Below are 24,802 nucleotides of genomic sequence, written 5' to 3' on the forward strand. Positions count from 1 at the left end.
TGAATCCTCAAGGCAGTTCTTTCAATAGCAAGGTCTCCATGATTGATTCTTTTATTCTACTCTTATTACAAAAGACATCAGAATTCTTCTGGGGCTCTTGACTTCAAGACCTGTTTATCTAGCAATTGCTCTGAAAAAGTGCTGATGACAGACCACCATGGTGGGCCGATGATGTTTGTGATGTCTTGGGATTAACAGCTGTGTCATGAGTGAGGACTGACAATGGAAGGATCACATATGATTGGACTCAAGGGGGATGTTAGAGTTTAATGTACCTTGAGGATTTGCTTCTGAATGGGCTCATTGGGAGTGCATCTAACTGGTCTTAGCCAAGCAGTTGATACGACAGAATCTAAATCTGTCTGCGTGGGTTCAAAACCTACTAAAGATAAAATTGCAAGTGAACATCAGAGTCAAAATCTGTTTCTCTTGGACAGTGCAGGTTTGAAACCTGCCAATGATAACATTTTTATTTTATGAAATCACACCACCAGTGAGATAGTGCTCTCAGGAAAGTACACATGAGTCCATGTCGAGGCGTGTTCTGACAGGAAAAAAAGAAACTTATATCATTCATGAGAAAATGTCAAGGTGTGATTTCATGGAATAAAAATGTCATCATTGGCAGGTTTCAAACCCACAAAGTCCAAGAGAAACAGATTTTGACTAAGACCAATGAAGATCAGCGTCTGGGATGCTGTCTATGAGCAGATATTCAAGACATGTTCTAATAGAAAAAAATGCAACATTCAATAGGTTTCAAACCTGTTACGTTCCAGTGGAAACAGATTTTGACTCTGTTATGACAACCACTTGGCCAAACACAACTCTGATGGGCTTTTAAGCAAACCAACCATGAGAATATAGAAATCTGCTCATGGTCGATTTGCTTGCAAGCTGATCACAGTCGATTTAAAATCTGTTTCTCTTCAACTGTGTAGGTTTAAAACCCGCCAATAACAACATTTTTATTCTATGAAATCCAAAATGGTGGAATGTGATGAATCACGAGTTAATGCAAAATACACATCATTATACAGATTACAGACCTGCTTAGTTCAAGAGAAATATATTTTGACTCTGGCAATCACTTGAATAAGCAAAATAAAGAATCTCAGCCTTGATAGATTTGTATTTTTACCAATTTCCCAGGTTATTAGGATCAAACTTGAAAGTTTGATGTGTAATCTGCTCTTTTTCTTCTTCAACCAAGTCAAGACCTTCAGAAAGAATCATATTGTTATTGTACTTATCCTTCCGAGTTTGCATCAAGACTTTGGTCATATATTGAACTCTGTGTCAAAAATACACTGTGTGATCCTTTCATTGTCTTCCATCAGCACTTTTTCAGGGAAATTGTTAGATAAACAGGTCTTGAAGTCAAGAGCCCCGGCAGGAAGTCTGTGTCTTTTTCAATAAGAGTAGGATAAAAAATCAACACTGACCATGCTATTGAAAGAGCTGAAAAATGCAGATAAATGTACCTTGAGTACTCACTTCTGAATGGGCTCATTGGGAGTGCATCTAACTGGTCTTAGCCAAGCAGTTGGTACGACAGAATCTAAATCTGTCTGCGTGGGTTCAAAACCTGCTAAAGATGAAAATCTCAAGTGATCACCAGAGTCAAAATCTGTTTCTCTTGCACAGTGCAGGTTTGAAACCTGCTAATGATAACATTTTTATTCTGATTCTATGAAGGCACACCTTGACATATGCTTATGGTTGGTCAGCTTGCAAGCTGATCAGAGCTGTATTTAGCCAAGTGGTTGTTGTATGTAACAGAATCCAAATCTGTTTCTATTGGAGCGCAACAGGTCTCAAACCTGTGAAACATCACATTTTTTTTCTATAAGAACATGCCTCAAATATTTGCTCATAGATGGTGTGTGCGAGGAATGATAGCTAGATGGGAAGGGGTGAAAGGAGAAGAAAGAGTGAAGTGGGGTAAAAACTCAAATAGACCTCTGGATGCGAGTATACATTTTGCCCAAGGGAATTGCTACTTAGAACGATTCCTCTAATGTATGCTTTGATTGAAACATATTTTGAATCCATCGTGGCAATGATGTGGAAAAGAGTATTTATGATGAGTTTTGGAGAAAACTATCCATGAGAAAATATCAGAGTGTAATTGCACAGAATAAAAACATAATCATCGGCATGTTTCAAATCTGCAAAGTCCAAGAGACACAGATTTTAACTCTGGTGACAACTTGACTAAGATCAATGGAGATCAATGTCTGAGATACTGTCTATGAGCAAACATTCAAGACATGTTCTCATAGAAAAAATGTGACATTCAATGGATTTCAAACCTGTTGCATTCCAATAGAAACAGATTTTGATTCTGTTATGACAACCACTTGGCCAAACACAACTTTGATTGGCTTGCAAGAAAACTGACCATCAGCATATTTCAAGGTGTGATTTCATATAAAACAAATGTCACAACTGGCAGGTTTCAAACCTGCATGGTCCAAGAGAAACAGATTTTGACTCTGGTGATCACTTGACAATGACATCTTTAGCAGGTTTTAAACCTACGCAGACAGATTTAGATTCTGTTGTATTAACTGCTTGGCTAAGACCAGTTAGATGCACCTCCAATGGACCCATTCACAAGTGAATTCTCAAGGCATATTTATCTGCATTCTGTCAGTTCTTTTAATAATATGGTCGCCATGATTGATTTTTTTATTCTACTCTTATTGCAAAAGACATCAGACTTCTTCTGGGCCTCTACTTTAAGAATAAACCTATTTATCCAGCAATTGCTCCAAAAATGTGCTGATGGCAGATCACCATGGTGGGCTGATGATGTAATATTAGAACTGACAAAATGCAGATAAATGTATCTTGAGGATTCACTTCTGAATGAATTCATTGGGAGCACATCCAACTGGTCTTAGCTGAGCAGTTAATACGACAGAATCTAAATCTGTTTGCGTGGGTTCAAAACCTGCTAAAAATAAAATTGCAAGTGATCATCAGAGTCAAAATCTGTTTCTCTTGGGCTGTGCAGGTTTGAAACCTGCCCAATGATAACATTTTTATTTTATGAAATCAGACCTTGACATTGACTCATGTGTACTTTCATGTTGTAGCTCATCATAGACTAAACTCTAGGTTAGCCTCGTGCCTCAGCTATCAGCTGGCAAAAAAAATATTCTGCTGTAGGGACTCATATCTTTGTAGGCTCATAGGATCCATATTTACAACTCACTTTCAGGCTCAGTTTATACACCATTGTCGTCCTAACATATTTTGACTCTGTTTCAATGTCTACTTGGCTAAGACCAGTGAGATGGAGCTCTCAGGAAAGTACGCATGAGTCAATGTCAAGGCGTGATTTCATAGAATAAAAATGTCATCATTGGCGGGTTTGAAACTCACAAAGTCCAAGAGAAACAGATTTTGACTCTGATGACAACTTGACCAAGAACCAATGAAGATCAGTGTCTGAGATACCGTTTACGAGCAAGTATTCAAGGAATGTTCTAATAGAAAAAAACATGCCACATTCAACAGGTTTCAAACCTGTTGCATTCCAATGGAAACAGATTTTGATTCTGTTATGACAACCACTTGGCTAAACACAACTTTGATGAGCTTTTAAGCAAACCGCCCATGAGCATGTGTCAAGGTGCATTTTCATAGAAAATGAAACTTATCATTGGCAGGTTTGAAACCCACAAAGTCCAGGACAAACAGATTTTGACTCTGATAATCACTTGGCAACTTGATCTTTAGTAGGTTTTGAACCCACGCAGACAGATTTATATTCAGTTGCATCAACTGCTTGGCTAAGACCAGTGAGATTCGCTTCCAATGAACTCATTCAGAAGTGAATCCTCAAGACACATTCTATCTGCATTTTGTCAGTTCTTTCAATAGCGTGGTCACTGTTGAGTCTTTTATTCTGCTTTTTCTATTACCAGAGGCAAATGTAAGTATCTTTGATGCAAACTCGGAATGATAAGCACAAGAGCAATTTAATTCTCTTCAAAGGTCTTGACTTGGTTGAAGAAGAAGAGCAGATTACGCATCAAACTTTCAAGTTCAATCCTAATCACCTGGAGAATGAGGAAGAATACACATCTGTCAAGGCTGAGATTCCAAAGGGCTATACGGCCATTATTCACTTATGTATAAGGTTGAAGTGCACTGTATTTGAGACCTTTCATCATCATGTTTCTCTCCTCTCGCTTTTTGAAAGTGCTGTATTGCAGTCTATATTCAATTCATCTGTTCAGCTGAGGAAAAACATTGTGATTGCGAGTGACAGGGAACTGTAGACTTGCCTTGCAGATTCAATTCTGAATGTTTTCTTTAAAGATGGATCTAACTGGTGTTAGTCAAACAGTTGCTACAACAGAATCCAAATCTATTTCAAATCTGTGTGTGTGCGGGTTCAAAACCTGCTAAAGATGAAATTACCAGTGATTATCAGAGTCAACATCTGTTTCTCTTGGAATGTGCAGGTTTGAAACCTGCCAATAATAAAATTCATTTTTTATAAAACCGCACCTTGACACATGCTCATGGTCAAATTTCTAATTTCGGTTGGCACACCTCAATTCACTGGCAGCACTACAACTTGCTTGGGAAGGGAACCCAACAGATAAATGTGCCTTGAGGATTCACTTCTGAATGAATTTATTGAAAGTGCATCCAACTGGTCTTAGCCAAGCAGCTAATACAACAGAATCTAAATCTGTCTGTGTGGGTTCAAAACCTGCTAAAGATGAAATTGTCAAGTGATCACCAGAGTCAAAATCCGTTTCTCTTGAACAGTGCAGGTTTGAAACCTGCTAATAATAACATTTTTATTTTTATTCTATGAAAGCACACCTTGACATATGCTTATGGTCGGTTTGCTTGGATATATTTCTGGATACATCATCCATGAAGATGATAAGAGGAACCGAGTACACCATACATCCTTGAGATCTTGCGTGCAATTGATTTGGCACTAGCTTTGCATATTTCCTCAATGACTCCATCAGCCCGCCAGCAAGTTCATTGTCATTTGCAGATATTTCTTGAAATGACCTTCAAAAATTACATGTCAGAATTATTTCTTGCTCATCACTGACAATAAAGCCATCCTAAGTCTATCAGCAAAGTTGAATGTATTTAAAGAATAGGTTCACCTCTGTTTGTTGTACAGTACAGCCAAGTGCGTATAACTGCTTGTCTGTGTTATCACCTGTCGATGTGTACGACACAAGAAAGAAGTGCTCAGGTATAAAGTAGTCCCCTGATGCATCCTGCAAGAGCTCATTCACAAAGTAGATCTCCCTGTCGACTTTAGCTGCAGGAGGCAAAGGGCAGTTCAAACAACATTTTCTCTCATACAAATTGTATGTCTCATTGGCTTGATAGAAAGGGCTGCTTGAGATGGCATTCCAGAGATCAGCGACTGGTACTACTTCATGGTCTGATCGTATTGGATGTGGCTCCTGAGTATAGACAGTATTGTCGACGTCCATAGCACTTGAGGTGAACATGTTGTCGCATAAGCGCAGGAATGTAGTGGTTGCTGAAAGTGGAAGGTGCGGGAAAGACATGGCTGCAAAGCGGCCAATGCAGGAGGGGTTTGGATGATAATAGAGATCAAGAACAATAGAAATAGGCGTAGAGTGAAGCGATAACAGATATGATGCAGGCGGCAAACAGATACTGATTGCCAGTAGCTACCAACTGTAGGCTAATGGGAGTTGCTACTGGAAGGTCCAGAAAACAAGCTACTGAACGATATGTACTACTAGTCAGTCTTCCTCTAGAAGTTTCCTTTGGCCAATAGTCAACTGGCATGCACCCACACTTGGGCCCGTCCTCCATCCATGTCCTTTCCATGTCCACCTATCTCTGTTGGTGCGTGTTCATTTTCTCTCGGTTTGACTGAATGATATCAAGGCTTATCACATGTAACTGCGTATTCTGTTCCGCGCGCATTCTCATTACGTATTACTTATCTGCCTCATTTCATCGCTATGGTTCTCACCTACGGGTTCTGGATACTCGTGCAGTAGGATAAAGCCTCGCGTGCTACATACAGTACGATACTTCCCTTCCCTCGGACGCTACCTTTGTTTTGCAGAGTCACCTTAGACGTTCTTAGTACTTTTGATCAATTGACAAGCCTTGTTCATCCTCACTCTGAACCCGCGTGTTCTTGACCACTCTGAGAACACACCTCTAAGGAACTTGGCGGCTGCATCTACATCTGCAAAGGGGTAAGGGTCATGCAGGTGATGGTCAGAAAATTTGATCATCAGGCATGTGCATAGGAGTGCTTGGATATTGCTATGAAAACCTGCTACCCACATGTGGTTCCTTTTGGTCTTCCTTATGTGATCTTGTTCAATTAGGGAATTAGCTGACCTCTTGGAAACTGTGAGCGAGGGTATTGGCAGCTTTGTGTACTTGCCCTTTACCACCTGCAGGTCAGATGAACCTGTTGCATTATAATAGAAACAGATTTTGATTCAGTGGGCCCATGAGTGAAAACTGACAATGGAAGGTTCACAGAGTTCAATATATGACCAAAGTCTTGATGCAAACTCAGAAGGATAAGTACAAGAACAATATAATTCTTTCTAAAGGTCTTGATTTGGTTGAAGAAGAAGAAGAAGAGCAGATTGCACATCAAACTTTCAATTTTGATCCTGATAACCTGGAGAATGAGGAAAAATACAAATCTGTCTATTAAGGCTGAGATTCTTTATTGCGCTCGTTCAAGTGGTTGTCAGAGTCAAAATATATTTGTAATCTGTATAAAGATGTGTATTTTGCATTAACTCGTGATTCATTACATTCCACCATTTTGGATTTCATAGAATGAAAATATTGTTATTGGCAGGTTTCAAACCTGCACAGTTGAAGAGAAACAGATTTTGAATCTGATGACAACTTGACCAAGACCAATGAAGATCAATGTCTGAGATGCTGTCTATGAGCAAATATTTGAGACACACATTCTTAGAGAAAAAATGCGACATTCAACAAGTTTCAAACCTGTTGCACTGCAATAGAAACAGATTTTTATTCTGTTATGACAACCACTGTGCTAGACACAACTCTGATCATCTTGCAAGCAAACTGACCATGAGCATGTGTCAAGGTGCATTTTCATAAAAAATGAATTTTATCATTGGCAGGTTTCAAACCTGCACAGTCCAAGAGAAACAGATTTTGACTCTGATAATTGCTTGGAAATTTCATTTTTTTTAGCAGGTTTTGAACCCACACAGACAGATTTAGATTCTGTTGTATCAACTGCTTGGCTAAGACCAGTTATATGCGCTCCCAATGAACTCATTCAGAAGCGACTTACATACTTTTGTGAGCAAATATTCAAGGCATGTTCTGATAGAAAAAATGTGACATTCAATGGGTTTCAAACTCAAGGGCATGAATTCCATGGATGCTGAGCTTTACTTACATGAGGAAATGTCAGGGTGTAATTGCATAGAATAAAAATATTACCATTGGCAGGTTTGAAACCTGCAAAGTACAAGAGAAACAGATTTTGACTCTGATGATAACTTGACTAAGGCTAATGAAGATCTATGTCTGAGATACTGTCTATGAGCAGATATTCAAGGCATGTTCTTATGGAAAAAAATGAGCCACTCGACAGGTTTCAAACCTGTTGCACTCAAATAGAAACAGATTTTGATTCTGTCAGGACAACAACTTGCCTAAAACACAACTCTGATGAGCTTGTAATCAAATCGACCATGAGCATGTGTCAGGGTGCGGTATCACAAAAAAATGAATTTTATCATTGGCAGGTTTCAAACCTGCACATTCAAGAGAAACAGATTTTGACTCTGATAATCACTGGTAATTTCATCTTTAGCAGGTTTTGAACCCGCACACACACAGATTTGAAACAGATTTGGATTCTGTTGTAGCAACTGTTTGACTAACACCAGTTAGATCCATCTTTAAAGAAAACATTCAGAATTGAATCTGCAAGTCAAGTCTACTGTTCCCTGTCACTCGCAATCGCAATGTTTTCCCTCAGCTGAACAGATGAATTGAATACAGACTGCAATACAGCACTTTCAAAAAGCGAGAGGAGAGCAACATGATGATGAAAGGTCTCAAATACAGTGCACTTCAACCTTATACATAAGTGAATAATGGCCAGATGGCTCTTTTGAATCTCAGCCTTGACAGATGCACATTCTTCCTCATTCCCCAGGTCATTAGGATTGAACTTGAAAGTTTGATGCGTAATCTGCTCTTCTTCTTCAACCAAGTCAAGACCTTTGGAGAGAATTAAATTGCTCTTGTGCTTATCATTCCGAGTTTGCATCGAGACTTTGGTCATATATTGAACTTTGCATCAAAGATACTTGCATTTGCCTCTGGTAATTTTTTAGAGGAAAAAAGCAGAATAAAAGAATCAACAGTGATTATGCCATTGAAAGAACTGACAAAATGCAGATAAAATGTGTCTTGAGGATTCACTTCTGAATGAGTTCATTGGAAGCGAATCTCACTGGTCTTAGCCAAGCAGTTGATGCAACAGAATATAAATCTGTCTGCGTGGGTTCAAAACCTACTAAAGATCAAGTTGCCAAGTGATTATCAGAGTCAAAATCTGTTTGTCCTGGACTTTGTGGGTTTCAAACCTGCCAATGATAAGTTTCATTTTCTATGAAAATGCACCTTGACACATGCTCATGGGCGGTTTGCTTAAAAGCTCATCAAAGTTGTGTTTAGCCAAGTGGTTGTCATAACAGAATCAAAATCTGTTTCCATTGGAATGCAACAGGTTTGAAACCTGTTGAATGTTGCATTTTTTCTATTAGAACATTCCTTGAATACTTGCTCATAGATGGTATCTCAGACTGATCTTCATTGGTTCTTGGTCAAGTTGTCATCAGAGTCAAAATCTGTTTCTCTTGGACTTTGTGGGTTTCAAACCCGCTAATGATGACATTTTTATTCTATGAAATCACGCCTTGACATTGACTCATGCATATTTTCCTGAGAGCTCCATCTCACTGTTCTTAGCCAAGTAGACATTGAAACAGAGTCAAAATATGTTAGGACGACAATGGTGTATAAACTGAGCCTGAAAGTGAGTTGTAAATATGGATCCTATGAGCCTACAAAGATATGAGTCCCTACAGCAGAATATTTTTTTTGCCAGCTGATAGCTGAGGCAGGAGGCTAACCTAGAGTTTATTCTATGAGCAAATTAGGTGAGGTGATGCATGCTTCTTGCCTCTGCCCACCTCATGTTCAAACATTTCTCATCTTTAGTACTCGACTCTGGTCTCAGTTTTTGCAATCCTATTCTAACAGAATGTTCAATGAAGATTGTAATAAAGCCATAAGACCTGATTTTACTGCAATCGATCATCAAGATGCTCATCGACATGCATCAACAAAGCCTTGTGGATCAAAGATGGAACACATATTTGTACTGCATGGCAGCGGGATGAAAGCTATAGAAACCCCAAAGCATGATTTGAGGCATTTGTGCTCAGGATGCGGAGCCATGTCACATGGAGCCCAGAGATATTCTTGAACAGAGAAAAGTGCATCCACAAACACTATATAAAGCAGATATTTGGGAGCGCGAGCTACAATATGAAAGTACACATGAGTCAATGTCAAGGTGTGTTCTCCCAGGAAAAAACACATATATCATTCATGAGGAAATGTCAAGGTCTGATTGCATAAAATAAAAATGATATCATTGGCAGGTTTTAAACCTGCGCAGTCCAAGAGAAACAGATTTTGACTCTGATGGTCACTTGCAATTTTATCTTTAGCAGGTTTTGAACCCACACAAACAGATTTGAATTCTGTTGTATTAACTGCTTGGCTATAAGACCAGTTGGATGCCCTCTATAAATAAAATGTTATTATTGGCAGATTAAAAACCTGCACAGTCCAAGAGAAACAGATTTTGACTCTGGTGACAACTCAACTAAGACTGATGAAGATCAGTGTCTGAGAGACCGTCTACCATTAAATATTCAAGACATGTTCTAATAGAAAAAAATGCAGCATTCAATGGGTTTCAAACTGTCAAGGTGCATTTTCATAAAATAAAAATGTTATTTTTGGCAGGTTTCAAACCTGCGCAGTCCAAGGGAAACAGATTTTGACTCTGATGATCACTTGCAATTTTATCTTTAGCAGATTTTGAACCCACACAGACAGATTTAGATTCTGTCGTATCAACTGCTCAGCTAAGACCAGTTGGATGCACTCCCAATGAAGTCATTCAGAAGTGAATCCTCAAGGTACATTTATCTGCATTTTGTCAGTTCTAATATTACATCATCGTCCCACCATGGTGATCTGCCATCAGCACATTTTTGGAGCAATTGCTGGATAAATAGGTCTTGAAGTAGAGGTCCAGAAGAGGTCTGATGTTTTTTGTGATAAGAGTAGAACTAAAAAAAATCAATCGCAGCAACCATATTATTAAAAGAACTGACAGAATGCAGATAAATATGCCTTGAGAATTCACTTGTGAATGGGTCCATTGGAGGTGCATCTAACTGGTCTTAGCTGAGCAGTTGATACAACAGAATCTAAATCTGTCTGCATGGGTTCAAAACCTGCTAAAGATGTCATTGTCAAGTGATCACCAGAGTCAAAATCTGTTTCTCTTGGACCATGCAGGTTTGAAACCTGCCAGTTGTGACATTTGTTTTATATGAAATCATACCCTGAAATATGCTGATGGTCGGTTTGCTTGCAAGCTGATCAAAGTTGTGTTTGGCTGACTGGTTGTCATGACAGAATCAAAATCTGTTTCTATTGGAATGCAACAGGTTTGAAACCCATTGAATGTCACATTTTTTCTATGAGAACATGTCTTGAACATTTTATCATAGACAGCATCTCAGACATTGATCTTCATTGGTCTTGGTCAAGTTGTCACCAGAGTTAAAATCTGTGTCTCTTGGACTTTGCAGATTTGAAACCTGCCGATGATTATATTTTTATTCTATGCAATTACACTCTGATATTTTCTCATGAATATTATGCTCCAAAACCCATCATAAATACTCTTTTCCACATCATTGCCACAATAGATTCCAAATATGTTTCAATCAAAGCCCACAGGTTTACAATCAGTCAAATGATGCATTTCTTTTTCATGTTGCAACATGCTCAATTGAATATTTGCTCATGGAGGGTTTCTCAGACTTTGATCTTCATTGTTGCTAGTTCAGGAGTTATCAAAGTCAAAATCTGATTTTCCTGGACCAAGCAGGTCAAAAACATGCATCACTCAGCATACATACAAAATGTAACTTTATCATCGGCAGGTTTCAAACCTGCACATTCCAAGAGAAACAGATTTTGACTCTGGTGATCACTTAACAATGTCGTCTTTAGCAGGTTTTGAACCCACACAGACACATCTAGATTCTGTCATATCAACTGCTTGACTAAGACCAGTGATATGCACCTCCAATGAACCCATTCAGAAGCGACTCCTCAAGGCACATTTATCTGTATCTTTTCATTTCTTTTAATAGCATGATCACCATTGATTTTTTTTATCCTGCTCAAACCTGCCAATTGCAATATTTGTTTTCTATGAAAACATGCCCTGACATTCACTCGTGGATGGTTTCCTCAAAAGCCTATCTCAATTGCATTTAGCACAGCAGTTCTCATAACAGAATCAAAATTTGTTTCTGTTGAAATGCATGAGTTTGAAACTCATTTCATGTTATATTTTTGCTGCTGAAACATGTTTTAAATATTTGCCCATGAATCGTTTCTTAGACACAGATATTTACTGGTCTTCATCAAGTGGTCAACAGAGTGAAAATCAGTTTCCATCAGACTGTGCATGTTTGATGTTTTTATAAAAAAACACATCTTGTTATGACTCATGCCATGCATGTGGCTTCCCTTTCTTGACTGATGCCTCCTGCACATTGTATTCTTACCATCAGTCCATTCCAGGAAAGGCCATCATACATGTGACATGACTGAAAAATAGAACTGTCACCTGGGCACTGAACAGCATGATGCCCTATGAAGCGCTATGTATTGACTGGCCAGCAAGAAAGCTAGAGCACCAATAAATCCTACTGAGTGCGAGTAATGTGTGTTGAACCGAGAGGATTGCTATAAAGCACTTCCTCCAAGTATAGTGCAAAGGGAGCAGATGCAGAATGGAATAGAACTAAGGCAATCCTGGAATGCAGATATGCCGATGAGAGCAAGACTGGAACCACAGGTCTGATGAGTGTGTGATGGGGAGTGAATGAAGATGAGAGGAAACTAGATAAAGTGCAGTTCCACAAAGTAGCAGCTAGATATAGATGAGGTTTAAGACCGAGGTATAACTAGGTATGGAATGCTAAGTCAAAACCTGAGAGCGGTGTAAAGATACAACAATGGCTGAGCACAACACGCAGTAAGCACTCAGCTGAATATAATAGTTGTGGTCTTGCACAACCTAGTCTGCTATACTTGTAAGACAAGTGCATTCGACCCAAGGGGTTTGCTATTTGGAATAGATATCAAGTTAGTGAAAAGATAAATGGTCAAAAGTCCAAGCGCAAGAAAAAATGTCTGAAGATATAATTATGAGTCCGATGTCAAAGTGTCAGGTTCGATGTTTTCAAGTTTAGCGGATTAGCAGGTTTGGGTTTGGGTTCAGCAGATTATGGGAAATAGTGATAGTGAATGTTGGGAAAGCAAGCAGTATGCAGATGAATGATTATGATGGGTATTTCGGATAGAAAGAGCGGTAATATTCACAATATCAACTAAGAACTATAAAATATTGGGTTTGACCCCTAAGCATCAGGAAATGGCTCCCTACTCCTTTTTTTTTTCCCTCAATAATGCGATAGGGAGTCCAATATATATGTAGTACATAGAAATCCAAAAACCTATAGGCAAAAGTAGCAATGAAATATTTCAGATCTGAAGTACATGTAAATAAACATGAGGTGCTGCGGACAATGGGAAAACATGTCATAGCACTGGCTATGACATGAGTAATGTGCAAAATAATCAACTACACACCTAGTGGGGCTAGTAGGACAGAATGGGACATGGAGAGGATGAGTGCGCAGGATATCAGATTGGCTGATGCGGCCAAAATGTCAGGTCCACTAGTCAAAGCATTGGGTTACATCAGGGAATGTTTGGTGTGCGATGAGCATTAGACATGTATTGGGAAGTCACTGAATATGAGTTCAGCACGAGGCTGAGTGCTATAGCGGTTTGGATCTACATAGAGCCTAGGTAAAGAAACTTAGATGTGCATTCTTGGATCAGTCAAGAATATATGGGTTCAAAGTGAGAGTGAACAAAGCTTGTCAAATTGCACAAAGTACTAGGAATATCTAAGGTGACTCTGCAAAAAAAAAAGGTAGCATCCAAGGGAAAGGAAGTATAGTATTCTATGTAGCACATGAGATTTTATCCTACTGCATGATGCAGTGGGGCACTCTGGCAGGACAGGACAGAGGATGGGAATGGCAGGGGTCCTGGTGCAGTGGCAGGAGTCCTGGCTTGTAGTCAGTAGTTCTTGCGCATGTCATAGTCTGTCCTTGATAGACAGAGCTGTGGCCTCCCACCATAGAGGTCTGGCCTTGGTTCACTGGCAGTCTGTGCCCATCCCAGTGAGTGTCTGTAATCTGTTATGTATGAGGAATGATAGCTAGATGAGAATTTAGCCCAAGAGAATTGCAACTGAGAATGATTCCTCCAAGTAAAAATATGAGGAGAAACTTTGAAACTAGTAATGGTAACTGAGAATAGACAAAACACAAAGGTCAGTGCTAATGTGATGCAATGCAAAGGTGTGCAGCCAAAGAGACAATGTAGCACGAAAGTGCATGGCTGAGCTGAAAGGTCAATGTGAAAGCCAAAAGTGCAAAGGTGTTAAGAACGTGCTCAAGGGTCATAGCTGAAGGGCTTGGCTTCAGCTCATGTGCTGCGCCCCTTACCCGAGTACGTGCCCCTAAATTCTGAGGGCTAAAGGACAATGTCTGGAGTCCAGAGTCTGATGCACAGGAATTCTGGCGGACGTTCGGGAACAAGTGATAAGACTAATCCAGACAAAGTCTGAACTAGAAAGGAAACAGCGGAGGACTACCAAAGGTAGAGGCAGAGGTGGTAAGTCAATAGGAGTCGATCCTAAGACTATCAGAGACAACGAGAAGAAACTCAAGTTAGACAGAGGAGGGAATGAGCAGAATCTAAGATGATATTCAAACTGAGGAAATACAGAGACTTTACAGGGTTTATATACTATGAAGGACATAACAGAGAATCAGTCAGCGCAGTGCAAGGCTATGTGAGGCTATGGATGGAGCATGTGGAACACCTAACACTAGTGTATTGGAACTTAGTAAAATGAAGACAGAAATGAATAAGGTACGGAAAATAAAGCACACTAACTGAGAAGGGACATACTAAAGGGAAAAGACACAGAAGATAGAAGCTAACCAGAGATGATTGTGTGATAGGTCCAGGTCCGGAACGCGGGATATGACAAAAGGTGAAACAGCATGACGATAGATGGAAAGATGTTTAGATAATATACAGCTGATGGAAATGCGAACATTAGCATGGCTGATGAAGATGTGCACACAGAAGTGTGTCAAAGGTTTATATTTTGAGTCAAGATGTTATTGCATGCAAACAGATGATAGATTCTATAAGAGAGATAGAAAGAATAAATGAAAATTATAAGTATAGGATATATATGTATGTGCACCTAAGAGATACTTGAAACCAGAGACTTTAAGTCTTACACCATACGCAAGGACTGTAGCAATGAAAATGAGGTGGATATGTAATATGTAATAAGGGCATGCATGGAACAGAATATGCAGATACATATAATAAGCCTCACTATCATTTAGTCAAACCAAAAGAGAAAATGAGCATGTGCCAGCAGAGATAGGTGGACATGAAACAGGTTTGAGCAGGATTAAAAAAATCAATGGTGATCATGCTATTAAAGGAAATGAAAAGATACAGATAAATGTGCCTTGAGGATTCACTTCTGAATGAATTTATTGGGAGTGCATCCAACTGGTCTTAGTCAAGTAGCTGATACAACAGAATCTAAATCTGTCTGTGTGGGTTCAAAACCTGCTGAAGATGAATTTGCCAAGTGATCACCAGAGTCAAAATCTGTTTCTCTTGGACTGCGCAAGTTTGAAACCTGCCAGTGATACAACTCATTTTCTATGAAAACATGCCTTGAAATTTGCTCAGAGTTGGTTGGTTTGCTTGCAAGCTGATCGTGGTTGTGTTTACCCAAGTGGCTGTGATCACAGAATAAAAATCTGTTTCCATGGGAGTGCAACGAGTTTGAAACTCGTGGGATGTCACATTTTTTCTGTAAGAACATGTCTTGAATGTTTGCTAATAGACAGTATCTCAGACATTGATCTTCATTGATCTTGGTCAAGTTGTCGCCAGATTCAAAATCTGTTTCTCTTGAACTGTGCAGGTTTGAAACCTGCCAATAACAACATTTTTGTTCTATGAAATCACACCTTGACATTTCCTTATCAAGATCAATGTCTGAGATGCTGTCTATGAGCAGATATTTAAGACATGTTCTAATAGCATAAATGCACCATTCAACAGATTTCAAACACCATGAGGAAATGTCAAGACATATTTTTATAGAAAAAACAATTATCATTGACAGGTTTCAAACCTGTCATGGTTCAAGAGAAACATGATTTTGAGTCTGGTGATCACCTGCAATTTCATCTTTAGCAGATTTTAAACCCGCACAGACAGATTTAGATTCTGTTCTATTAACTGCTTGGCTAAGACTAGTTGAATGTACTTCCAACGAACTCGTTCAAAAGTGAATTCTCATGGCACATGTATTTGCATTTTGTCAGTTCTTTCAATACACATCATTATACAGATCACAAACCTGCTTAGTTTAAGAGAAATATATTTTGACTCTGACAACCACTTGAATAAGCACAATAAAGAATCTCAGCCTTGACAAATTTGTATTTTTTATCCTTCCCCGGGTCATTAGGATCAAATTTGAAGGTTTGATGTGTAACCTGCCCTTCTTTTTCTTCAACCAAGTCAAGACCTTTAGAAAGAATTGGACTGTTCTTTCACTTATCCTTCCAAGTTTGCATCAAGACTTTGGTTGTGAATATCAACAGTGATCATGCTATTGAAAGAGCTGACAAAATGCAGATAAATGTGCCTTGAGGAGTCGCTTCTGAATGGGTTCATTGGAGGTGCATATCACTGGTCTTAGTCAAGCAGTTGATATGACAGAATCTAAATCTGTCTGTGTGGGTTCAAAACCTGCTAAAGACGACATTGTCAAGTGATCACCAGAGTCAAAATCTGTTTCTCTTGGAATGTGCAGGTTTGAAACCTGCCGATGATAAAGTTACATTTTGTATGTATGCTGAGTGATGCATGTTTTTGACCTGCTTGGTCCAGGAAAATCAGATTTTGACTTTGATAACTCCTGAACTAGCAACAATGAAGATCAAAGTCTGAGAAACCCTCCATGAGCAAATATTCAATTGAGCATGTTGCAACATGAAAAAGAAATGCATCATTTGACTGATTGTAAACCTGTGGGCTTTGATTGAAACATATTTGGAATCTATTGTGGCAATGATGTGGAAAAGAGTATTTATGATGGGTTTTGGAGAATAATATTCATGAGAAAATATCAGAGTGTAATTGCATAGAATAAAAATATAATCATCGGCAGGTTTCAAATCTGCAAAGTCCAAGAGACACAGATTTTAACTCTGGTGACAACTTGACCAAGACCAATGAAGATCAATGTCTGAGATGCTGTCTATGATAAAATGTTCAAGACATGTTCTCATAGAAAAAATGTGACATTCAATGGGTTTCAAACCTGTTGCATTCCAATAGAAACAGATTTTGATTCTGTCATGACAACCAGTCAGCCAAACACAACTTTGATCAGCTTGCAAGCAAACCGACCATCAGCATATTTCAGGGTATGATTTCATATAAAACAAATGTCACAACTGGCAGGTTTCAAACCTGCATGGTCCAAGAGAAACAGATTTTGACTCTGGTGATCACTTGACAATGACATCTTTAGCAGGTTTTGAACCCATGCAGACAGATTTAGATTCTGTTGTATCAACTGCTCAGCTAAGACCAGTTAGATGCACCTCCAATGGACCCATTCACAAGTGAATTCTCAAGGCATATTTATCTGCATTCTGTCAGTTCTTTTAATAATATGGTTGCTGCGATTGATTTTTTTTAGTTCTACTCTTATCACAAAAAACATCAGACCTCTTCTGGACCTCTACTTCAAGACCTATTTATCCAGCAATTGCTCCAAAAATGTGCTGATGGCAGATCACCATGGTGGGACGATGATGTAATATTAGAACTGACAAAATGCAGATAAATGTACCTTGAGGATTCACTTCTGAATGACTTCATTGGGAGTGCATCCAACTGGTCTTAGCTGAGCAGTTGATACGACAGAATCTAAATCTGTCTGTGTGGGTTCAAAATCTGCTAAAGATAAAATTGCAAGTGATCATCAGAGTCAAAATCTGTTTCCCTTGGACTGCGCAGGTTTGAAACCTGCCAAAAATAACATTTTTATTTTATGAAAATGCACCTTGACAGTTTGAAACCCATTGAATGCTGCATTTTTTTCTATTAGAACATGTCTTGAATATTTAATGGTAGACGGTCTCTCAGACACTGATCTTCATCAGTCTTAGTTGAGTTGTCACCAGAGTCAAAATCTGTTTCTCTTGGACTGTGCAGGTTTTTAATCTGCCAATAATAACATTTTCTTTATAGAGGGCATCCAACTGGTCTTATAGCCAAGCAGTTAATACAACAGAATTCAAATCTGTTTGTGTGGGTTCAAAACCTGCTAAAGATAAAATTGCAAGTGACCATCAGAGTCAAAATCTGTTTCTCTTGGACTGCGCAGGTTTAAAACCTGCCAATGATATCATTTTTATTTTATGCAATCAGACCTTGACATTTCCTCATGAATGATATATGTGTTTTTTCCTGGGAGAACACACCTTGACATTGACTCATGTGTACTTTCATATTGTAGCTCGCGCTCCCAAATATCTGCTTTATATAGTGTTTGTGGATGCACTTTTCTCTGTTCAAGAATATCTCTGGGCTCCATGTGACATGGCTCCGCATCCTGAGCACAAATGCCTCAAATCATGCTTTGGGGTTTCTATGAGCTTTTAAGCAAACCGCCCATGAGCATGTGTCAAGGTGCATTTTCATAGAAAATGAAACTTATCATTGGCAGGTTTGAAACCCACAAAGTCCAGGACAAACAGATTTTGACTCTGATAATCACTTGGCAACTTGATCTTTAGTAGGTTTTGAACCCACGCAGACAGATTTATATTCTGTTGCATCAACTGCTTGGCTAAGACCAGTGAGATTCGCTTCCAATGAACTCATTCAGAAGTGAATCCTCAAGACACATTTTATCTGCATTTTGTCAGTTCTTTCAATGGCATAATCACTGTTGATTCTTTTATTCTGCTTTTTTCCTCTAAAAAATTACCAGAGGCAAATGCAAGTATCTTTGATGCAAAGTTCAATATATGACCAAAGTCTCGATGCAAACTCGGAATGATAAGCACAAGAGCAATTTAATTCTCTCCAAAGGTCTTGACTTGGTTGAAGAAGAAGAGCAGATTACGCATCAAACTTTCAAGTTCAATCCTAATGACCTGGAGAATGAGAAAGAATGTGCATCTGTCAAGGCTGAGATTCAAAAGAGCCATCTGGCCATTATTCACTTATGTATAAGGTTGAAGTGCACTGTATTTGAGACCTTTCATCATCATGTTGCTCTCCTCTCGCTTTTTGAAAGTGATGTATTGCAGTCTGTATTCAATTCATCTGTTCAGCTGAGGGAAAACATTGCGATTGCGAGTGACAGGGAACAGTAGACTTGACTTGCAGATTCAATTCTGAATGTTTTCTTTAAAGATGGATCTAACTGGTGTTAGTCAAACAGTTGCTACAACAGAATCCAAATCTGTTTCAAATCTGTGTGTGTGCGGGTTCAAAACCTGCTAAAGATGAAATTACCAGTGATTATCAGAGTCAAAATCTGTTTCTCTTGGAATGTGCAGGTTTGAAACCTGCCAATGATAAAATTCATTTTTTTGTGATACCGCACCCTGACACATGCTCATGGTCGATTTGATTACAAGCTCATCAGAGTTGTGTTTTAGGCAAGTTGTTGTCCTGACAGAATCAAAATCTGTTTCTATTTGAGTGCAACAGGTTTGAAACCTGTCGAGTGGCTCATTTTTTTCCATAAGAACATGCCTTGAATATCTGCTCATAGACAGTATCTCAGACATAGATCTTCATTAGCCTTAGTCAAGTTATCATCAGAGTCAAAATCTGTTTCTCTTGAACTTTGCAGGTTTCAAACCTGCCAATGGTAATATTTTTATTCTATGCAATTACACCCTGACATTTCCTCATGTAAGTAAAGCTCAGCATCCATGGAATTCATGCCCTTGAGTTTGAAACCCATTGAATGTCACATTTTTTCTATCAGAACATGCCTTGAATATTTGCTCACAAAAGTATGTAAGTCGCTTCTGAATGAGTTCATTGGGAGCGCATATAACTGGTCTTAGCCAAGCAGTTGATACAACAGAATCTAAATCTGTCTGTGTGGGTTCAAAACCTGCTAAAAAAAATGAAATTTCCAAGCAATTATCAGAGTCAAAATCTGTTTCTCTTGGACTGTGCAGGTTTGAAACCTGCCAATGATAAAATTCATTTTTTATGAAAATGCACCTTGACACATGCTCATGGTCAGTTTGCTTGCAAGATGATCAGAGTTGTGTCTAGCACAGTGGTTGTCATAACAGAATAAAAATCTGTTTCTATTGCAGTGCAACAGGTTTGAAACTTGTTGAATGTCGCATTTTTTCTCTAAGAATGTGTGTCTCAAATATTTGCTCATAGACAGCATCTCAGACATTGATCTTCATTGGTCTTGGTCAAGTTGTCATCAGATTCAAAATCTGTTTCTCTTGGACTTTGTGGATTTGAAACCTGCTGATGATAACATTTTTATTCTATGAAATCATACCTTGACATTTTCTCATCAATAGTTTTCTCAAAAACTCATCTGAAATGGTCTTAGCCATGAATTTCACCACAATAAATTCAAAATCTGTTCTAATCAAGGCATACAGGTTTGAAACCTGTCAAATGATATATATTTTTTGTGTCTGTTTGATCTTGTTTAATGCAAAAGGCTTGGGTGGTGAGCATGCAGTGGGGGAGATCATTAGATCTAAATCAGTAACATCAGATCACTGATAAAACAATGATCGAGCTTTGATTACCTTAAAGTAATTGTTGGTTCAGCCACACACATTTAGATTCAGATTTAGAGGCTTCTCATGTTATCACAAAAATATCAGCACTCAGCATCCAGTAAATTGATGCTCTTATGATATGGTCTCCGTCCATTTTGGCTAGAATCTCAGCCTTTCTCCAGGTCATTAGGATCAAACTTGAAAGTTTGATGTACAAGTCAAGACCTTTGGAAAGAATTAAATTGTTATTGTTATTGTACTCATCCTTCCAAGTTTGCATCAAGAATACTCGCATTTGCCTCTGGTAAGTTTTTAGCAAAAAAAAAGTTTCTGATTTGTGCATAAATCCAACAGCGATATTAATCAAGTTTAAAATTACCATTAATGGCGATCATGCTATTTAAAAGAACTGACAAGATACAGATAAATGTGCCTTGAGAATTCACTTCTGAATGAATTTATTGAAAGTGCATCCAACTGGTCTTAGCCAAGTAGTTGATACAACAGAATCTAAATCTGTCTGTGTGGGTTCAAAACCTGCTAAAGATGAATTTGCCAAGTGATCATTAGAGTCAAAATCTGTTTCTCTTGGACTGTGCAGGTTTGAAATCTGCCTGCGAATAAAATTCATTTTCTATGAAAACACACCTTGAAATCTGCTCATGGTCGGTTTGCTTGCAAACTGTTCACAGTTGTATTTAGCTAAGTGGCTGTCATAACAGAATAAAAATCTGTTTCCATCAGAGCGCAACAAGTTTGAAACTTGTTGAATGTCGCATTTTTTCTCTAAGAATGTGTGTCTCAAATATTTGCTCATAGACAGCATCTCAGACATTGATCTTCATTGGTCTTGGTCAAGTTGTCATCAGATTCAAAATCTGTTTCTCTTCAACTGTGCAGGTTTGAAACCTGCCAATAACAATATTTTCATTCTATGAAATCCAAAATGGTGGAATGTAATGAATCACGAGTTAATGCAAAATACACATCTTTATACAGATTACAAATATATTTTGACTCTGACAACCACTTGAACGAGCGCAATAAAGAATCTCAGCCTTAATAGACAGATTTGTATTTTTCCTCATTCTCCAGGTTATCAGGATCAAAATTGAAAGTTTGATGTGCAATCTGCTCTTCTTCTTCTTCTTCAACCAAATCAAGACCTTTAGAAAGAATTATATTGTTCTTGTACTTATCCTTCTGAGTTTGCATCAAGACTTTGGTCATATATTGAACTCTGTGAACCTTCCATTGTCAGTTTTCACTCATGGGCCCACTGAATCAAAATCTGTTTCTATTATAATGCAACAGGTTCATCTGACCTGCAGGTGGTAAAGGGCAAGTACACAAAGCTGCCAATACCCTCGCTCACAGTTTCCAAGAGGTCGCTAATTCCCTAATTGAACAAGATCACATAAGGAAGACCAAAAGGAACCACATGTGGGTAGCAGGTTTTCATAGCAATATCCAAGCACTCCTATGCACATGCCTGATGATCAAATTTTCTGACCATCACCTGCATGACCCTTACCCCTTTGCAGATGTAGATGCAGCCGCCAAGTTCCTTAGAGGTGTGTTCTCAGAGTGGTCAAGAACACGCGGGTTCAGAGTGAGGATGAACAAGGCTTGTCAATTGATCAAAAGTACTAAGAATGTCTAAGGTGACTCTGCAAAACAAAGGTAGCGTCCGAGGGAAGGGAAGTATTGTACTGTATGTAGCACGCGAGGCTTTATCCTACTGCACGAGTATCCAGAACCCGTAGGTGAGAACCATAGCGATGAAATGAGGCAGATAAGTAATATGTAATGAGAATGCGCGCGGAACAGAATACGCAGTTACATGTGATAAGCCTTGATATCATTCAGTCAAACCGAGAGAAAATGAACACGCACCAACAGAGATAGGTGGACATGGAAAGGACATGGATGGAGGACGGGCCCAAGTGTGGGTGCATGCCAGTTGACTATTGGCCAAAGGAAACTTCTAGAGGAAGACTGACTAGTAGTACATATCATTCAGTAGCTTGTTTTCTGGACCTTCCAGTAGCAACTCCCATTAGCCTACAGTTGGTAGCTACTGGCAATCAGTATCTGTTTGCCGCCTGCATCATATCTGTTATCGCTTCACTCTACGCCTATTTCTATTGTTCTTGATCTCTATTATCATCCAAACCCCTCCTGCATTGGCCGCTTTGCAGCCATGTCTTTCCCGCACCTTCCACTTTCAGCAACCACTACATTCCTGCGCTTATGCGACAACATGTTCACCTCAAGTGCTATGGACGTCGACAATACTGTCTATACTCAGGAGCCACATCCAATACGATCAGACCATGAAGTAGTACCAGTCGCTGATCTCTGGAATGCCATCTCAAGCAGCCCTTTCTATCAAGCCAATGAGACATACAATTTGTATGAGAGAAAATGTTGTTTGAACGCCCTTTGCCTCCTGCAGCTAAAGTCGACAGGGAGATCTACTTTGTGAATGAGCTCTTGCAGGATGCATCAGGGGACTACTTTATACCTGAGCACTTCTTTCTTGTGTCGTACACATCGACAGGTGATAACACAGACAAGCAGTTATACGCACTTGGCTGTACTGTACAACAAACAGAGGTGAACCTATTCTTTAAATACATTCAACTTTGCTGATAGACTTAGGATGGCTTTATTGTCAGTGATGAGCAAGAAATAATTCTGACATGTAATTTTTGAAGGTCATTTCAAGAAATATCTGCAAATGACAATGAACTTGCTGGCGGGCTGATGGAGTCATTGAGGAAATATGCAAAGCTAGTGCCAAATCAATTGCATGCAAGATCTCAAGGATGTATGGTGTACTCGGTTCCTCTTATCATCTTCATGGATGATGTATCCAGAAATATATCCAAGCAAACCGACCATAAGCATATGTCAAGGTGTGCTTTCATAGAATAAAAATAAAAATGTTATTATTAGCAGGTTTCAAACCTGCCAGCGCTAACCACAAGAACAATTACGCACATGACATGATGTAAGACCAGCAGAGGTGGCCACCATGTGCAGCTGGGTTGGTGTGTAAATGATACCTGGTATTGTACATTATAAGTTCCTACACAAATGATCAGCTATAGTTATAAATGTGAAAAATTGTACCTATTGTGCAAGACATCAGATGCAGACACGTTGAGATAGGCATAGGCATGCACAAGCACACAGAAATGAGCAAAGATGCTTGTCAGCAATGTACATACATGGATAAACGAAAACTTAGACACACCTAGATTGTGCTAGTCTAGGATGGTCAACACCCATGTTCGGAAGTTCGTTGGCTCCCTTTTCAGGTAGCGTGAGCTGCGCAGAGTTCTGCATCAGATAGTTCGTTAGATTACCTGCCAAGGGAGAATCCACTTGGGAGGGTTTGGGTTGTCTAGCACTTTGAGTGACAAGATCTTCTCAAAAGACTGTGAGATCAAATAAAGTCAATATATGCGCTATATTTTGGCATGTAATCTGAGAACTCACGATTGTGGATGCTTAGACTACTTGATTTCGCTCTTCCAACTTCGTTATGTGATGGCTTACCCCTCCAAAGTTCCATGTTCTGACTTTCAAGGGCACTAGTGATGACTCCGATGATGTATATATGTAGTGTGCTCACACTTTCCAAGTGAAGTCCCATACGACAAGAAATAATCATAATAGGGGATCAGACGAGTTTGAGTGCGACAGGCCAACATGGTGGTGGTAGGGCTAAGGGTTAAGACGCGACCGCCGATGAGATAATGTTATCAATATTTGGTGTTATTGACGTGATGTTTGGTTCACATATCAATAACACACATGATCATCGCATTACTCTCGCACTGCCCAGTGACATGTGACACAAGTCAACCCTGCAGGAAAAACTGAACATGGCCTTTGAAAATGGTTGCAATCGCGCAAAATATGATGAATTTGGGAGCAACATATTTCACAATAGGAGACTCGCTGTGGAGACTAATATAATCTTGTGCATCCATTGTAATCTTGTCGAATGTTGTAGCCACATTTCTCTCAGTTGCGTGTGTAAAACAAAATCTGTTGTATTCCTGTCAATTGTGCTATAACCTAATGATACAAATCCCTTGACTCACGATCAGAAAATGTGATATGCGACCAGAAAACATGATAACAATGCGAAACACGACAGGATCAACACGACGGCAGCAAATACAACACAGCAACAAGGCTGGCAAGCGAGACCACACTGCGAGGCAATGAGGCAGGCAAGAGCAGGCAAGTGAGAGCAGACGACCATGAGGCAACGAGGCAGGCAAGAGCAGGCAAGCAATAGGGACGACTAATACATTGAACCATCGGCGATGTCGCTAGAGGGGATGTACCTTCGACTGTGGCAAAAGGGCCCATAGACTCATCTACTTAGTAAACATGAGTATATGCATTGAAAAATACCT

The 24,802-nt window shown here is 39.2% G+C and overlaps 4 protein-coding genes across 4 annotated transcripts; 2 read left to right on the forward strand and 2 right to left on the reverse strand.

Annotated features, from left to right (window-relative positions):
• Positions 1 to 4,883: 4,883 nt before the first annotated feature.
• On the reverse strand, positions 4,884 to 5,054 carry F5147DRAFT_533422 (uncharacterized protein; the record flags this gene model as incomplete). The annotated part of the gene is made up of 1 exon (XM_041430115.1): positions 4,884 to 5,054. A coding segment is annotated over one exon (171 nt), but the record flags the coding sequence as incomplete, so codon positions are not given.
• On the reverse strand, positions 5,055 to 5,570 carry F5147DRAFT_778300 (uncharacterized protein; the record flags this gene model as incomplete). The annotated part of the gene is made up of 2 exons (XM_041442110.1): positions 5,055 to 5,108; positions 5,154 to 5,570. The coding sequence occupies 2 exons, from the start codon at positions 5,568 to 5,570 to the stop codon at positions 5,055 to 5,057; spliced, it is 471 nt and encodes a 156-aa protein (XP_041288231.1).
• Positions 5,571 to 22,566: 16,996 nt separating this feature from the next.
• On the forward strand, positions 22,567 to 23,081 carry F5147DRAFT_778302 (uncharacterized protein; the record flags this gene model as incomplete). The annotated part of the gene is made up of 3 exons (XM_041442111.1): positions 22,567 to 22,778; positions 22,835 to 22,982; positions 23,028 to 23,081. The coding sequence occupies 3 exons, from the start codon at positions 22,567 to 22,569 to the stop codon at positions 23,079 to 23,081; spliced, it is 414 nt and encodes a 137-aa protein (XP_041288232.1).
• On the forward strand, positions 23,082 to 23,252 carry F5147DRAFT_541411 (uncharacterized protein; the record flags this gene model as incomplete). Its single annotated transcript, XM_041430241.1, has 1 exon — positions 23,082 to 23,252. A coding segment is annotated over one exon (171 nt), but the record flags the coding sequence as incomplete, so codon positions are not given.
• Positions 23,253 to 24,802: the final 1,550 nt, after the last annotated feature.

This window comes from Suillus discolor, assembly GCF_016758755.1.
Source record: "Suillus discolor strain FC423 chromosome Unknown F5147scaffold_69, whole genome shotgun sequence".
Classification (NCBI taxonomy): domain Eukaryota; kingdom Fungi; phylum Basidiomycota; class Agaricomycetes; order Boletales; family Suillaceae; genus Suillus; species Suillus discolor.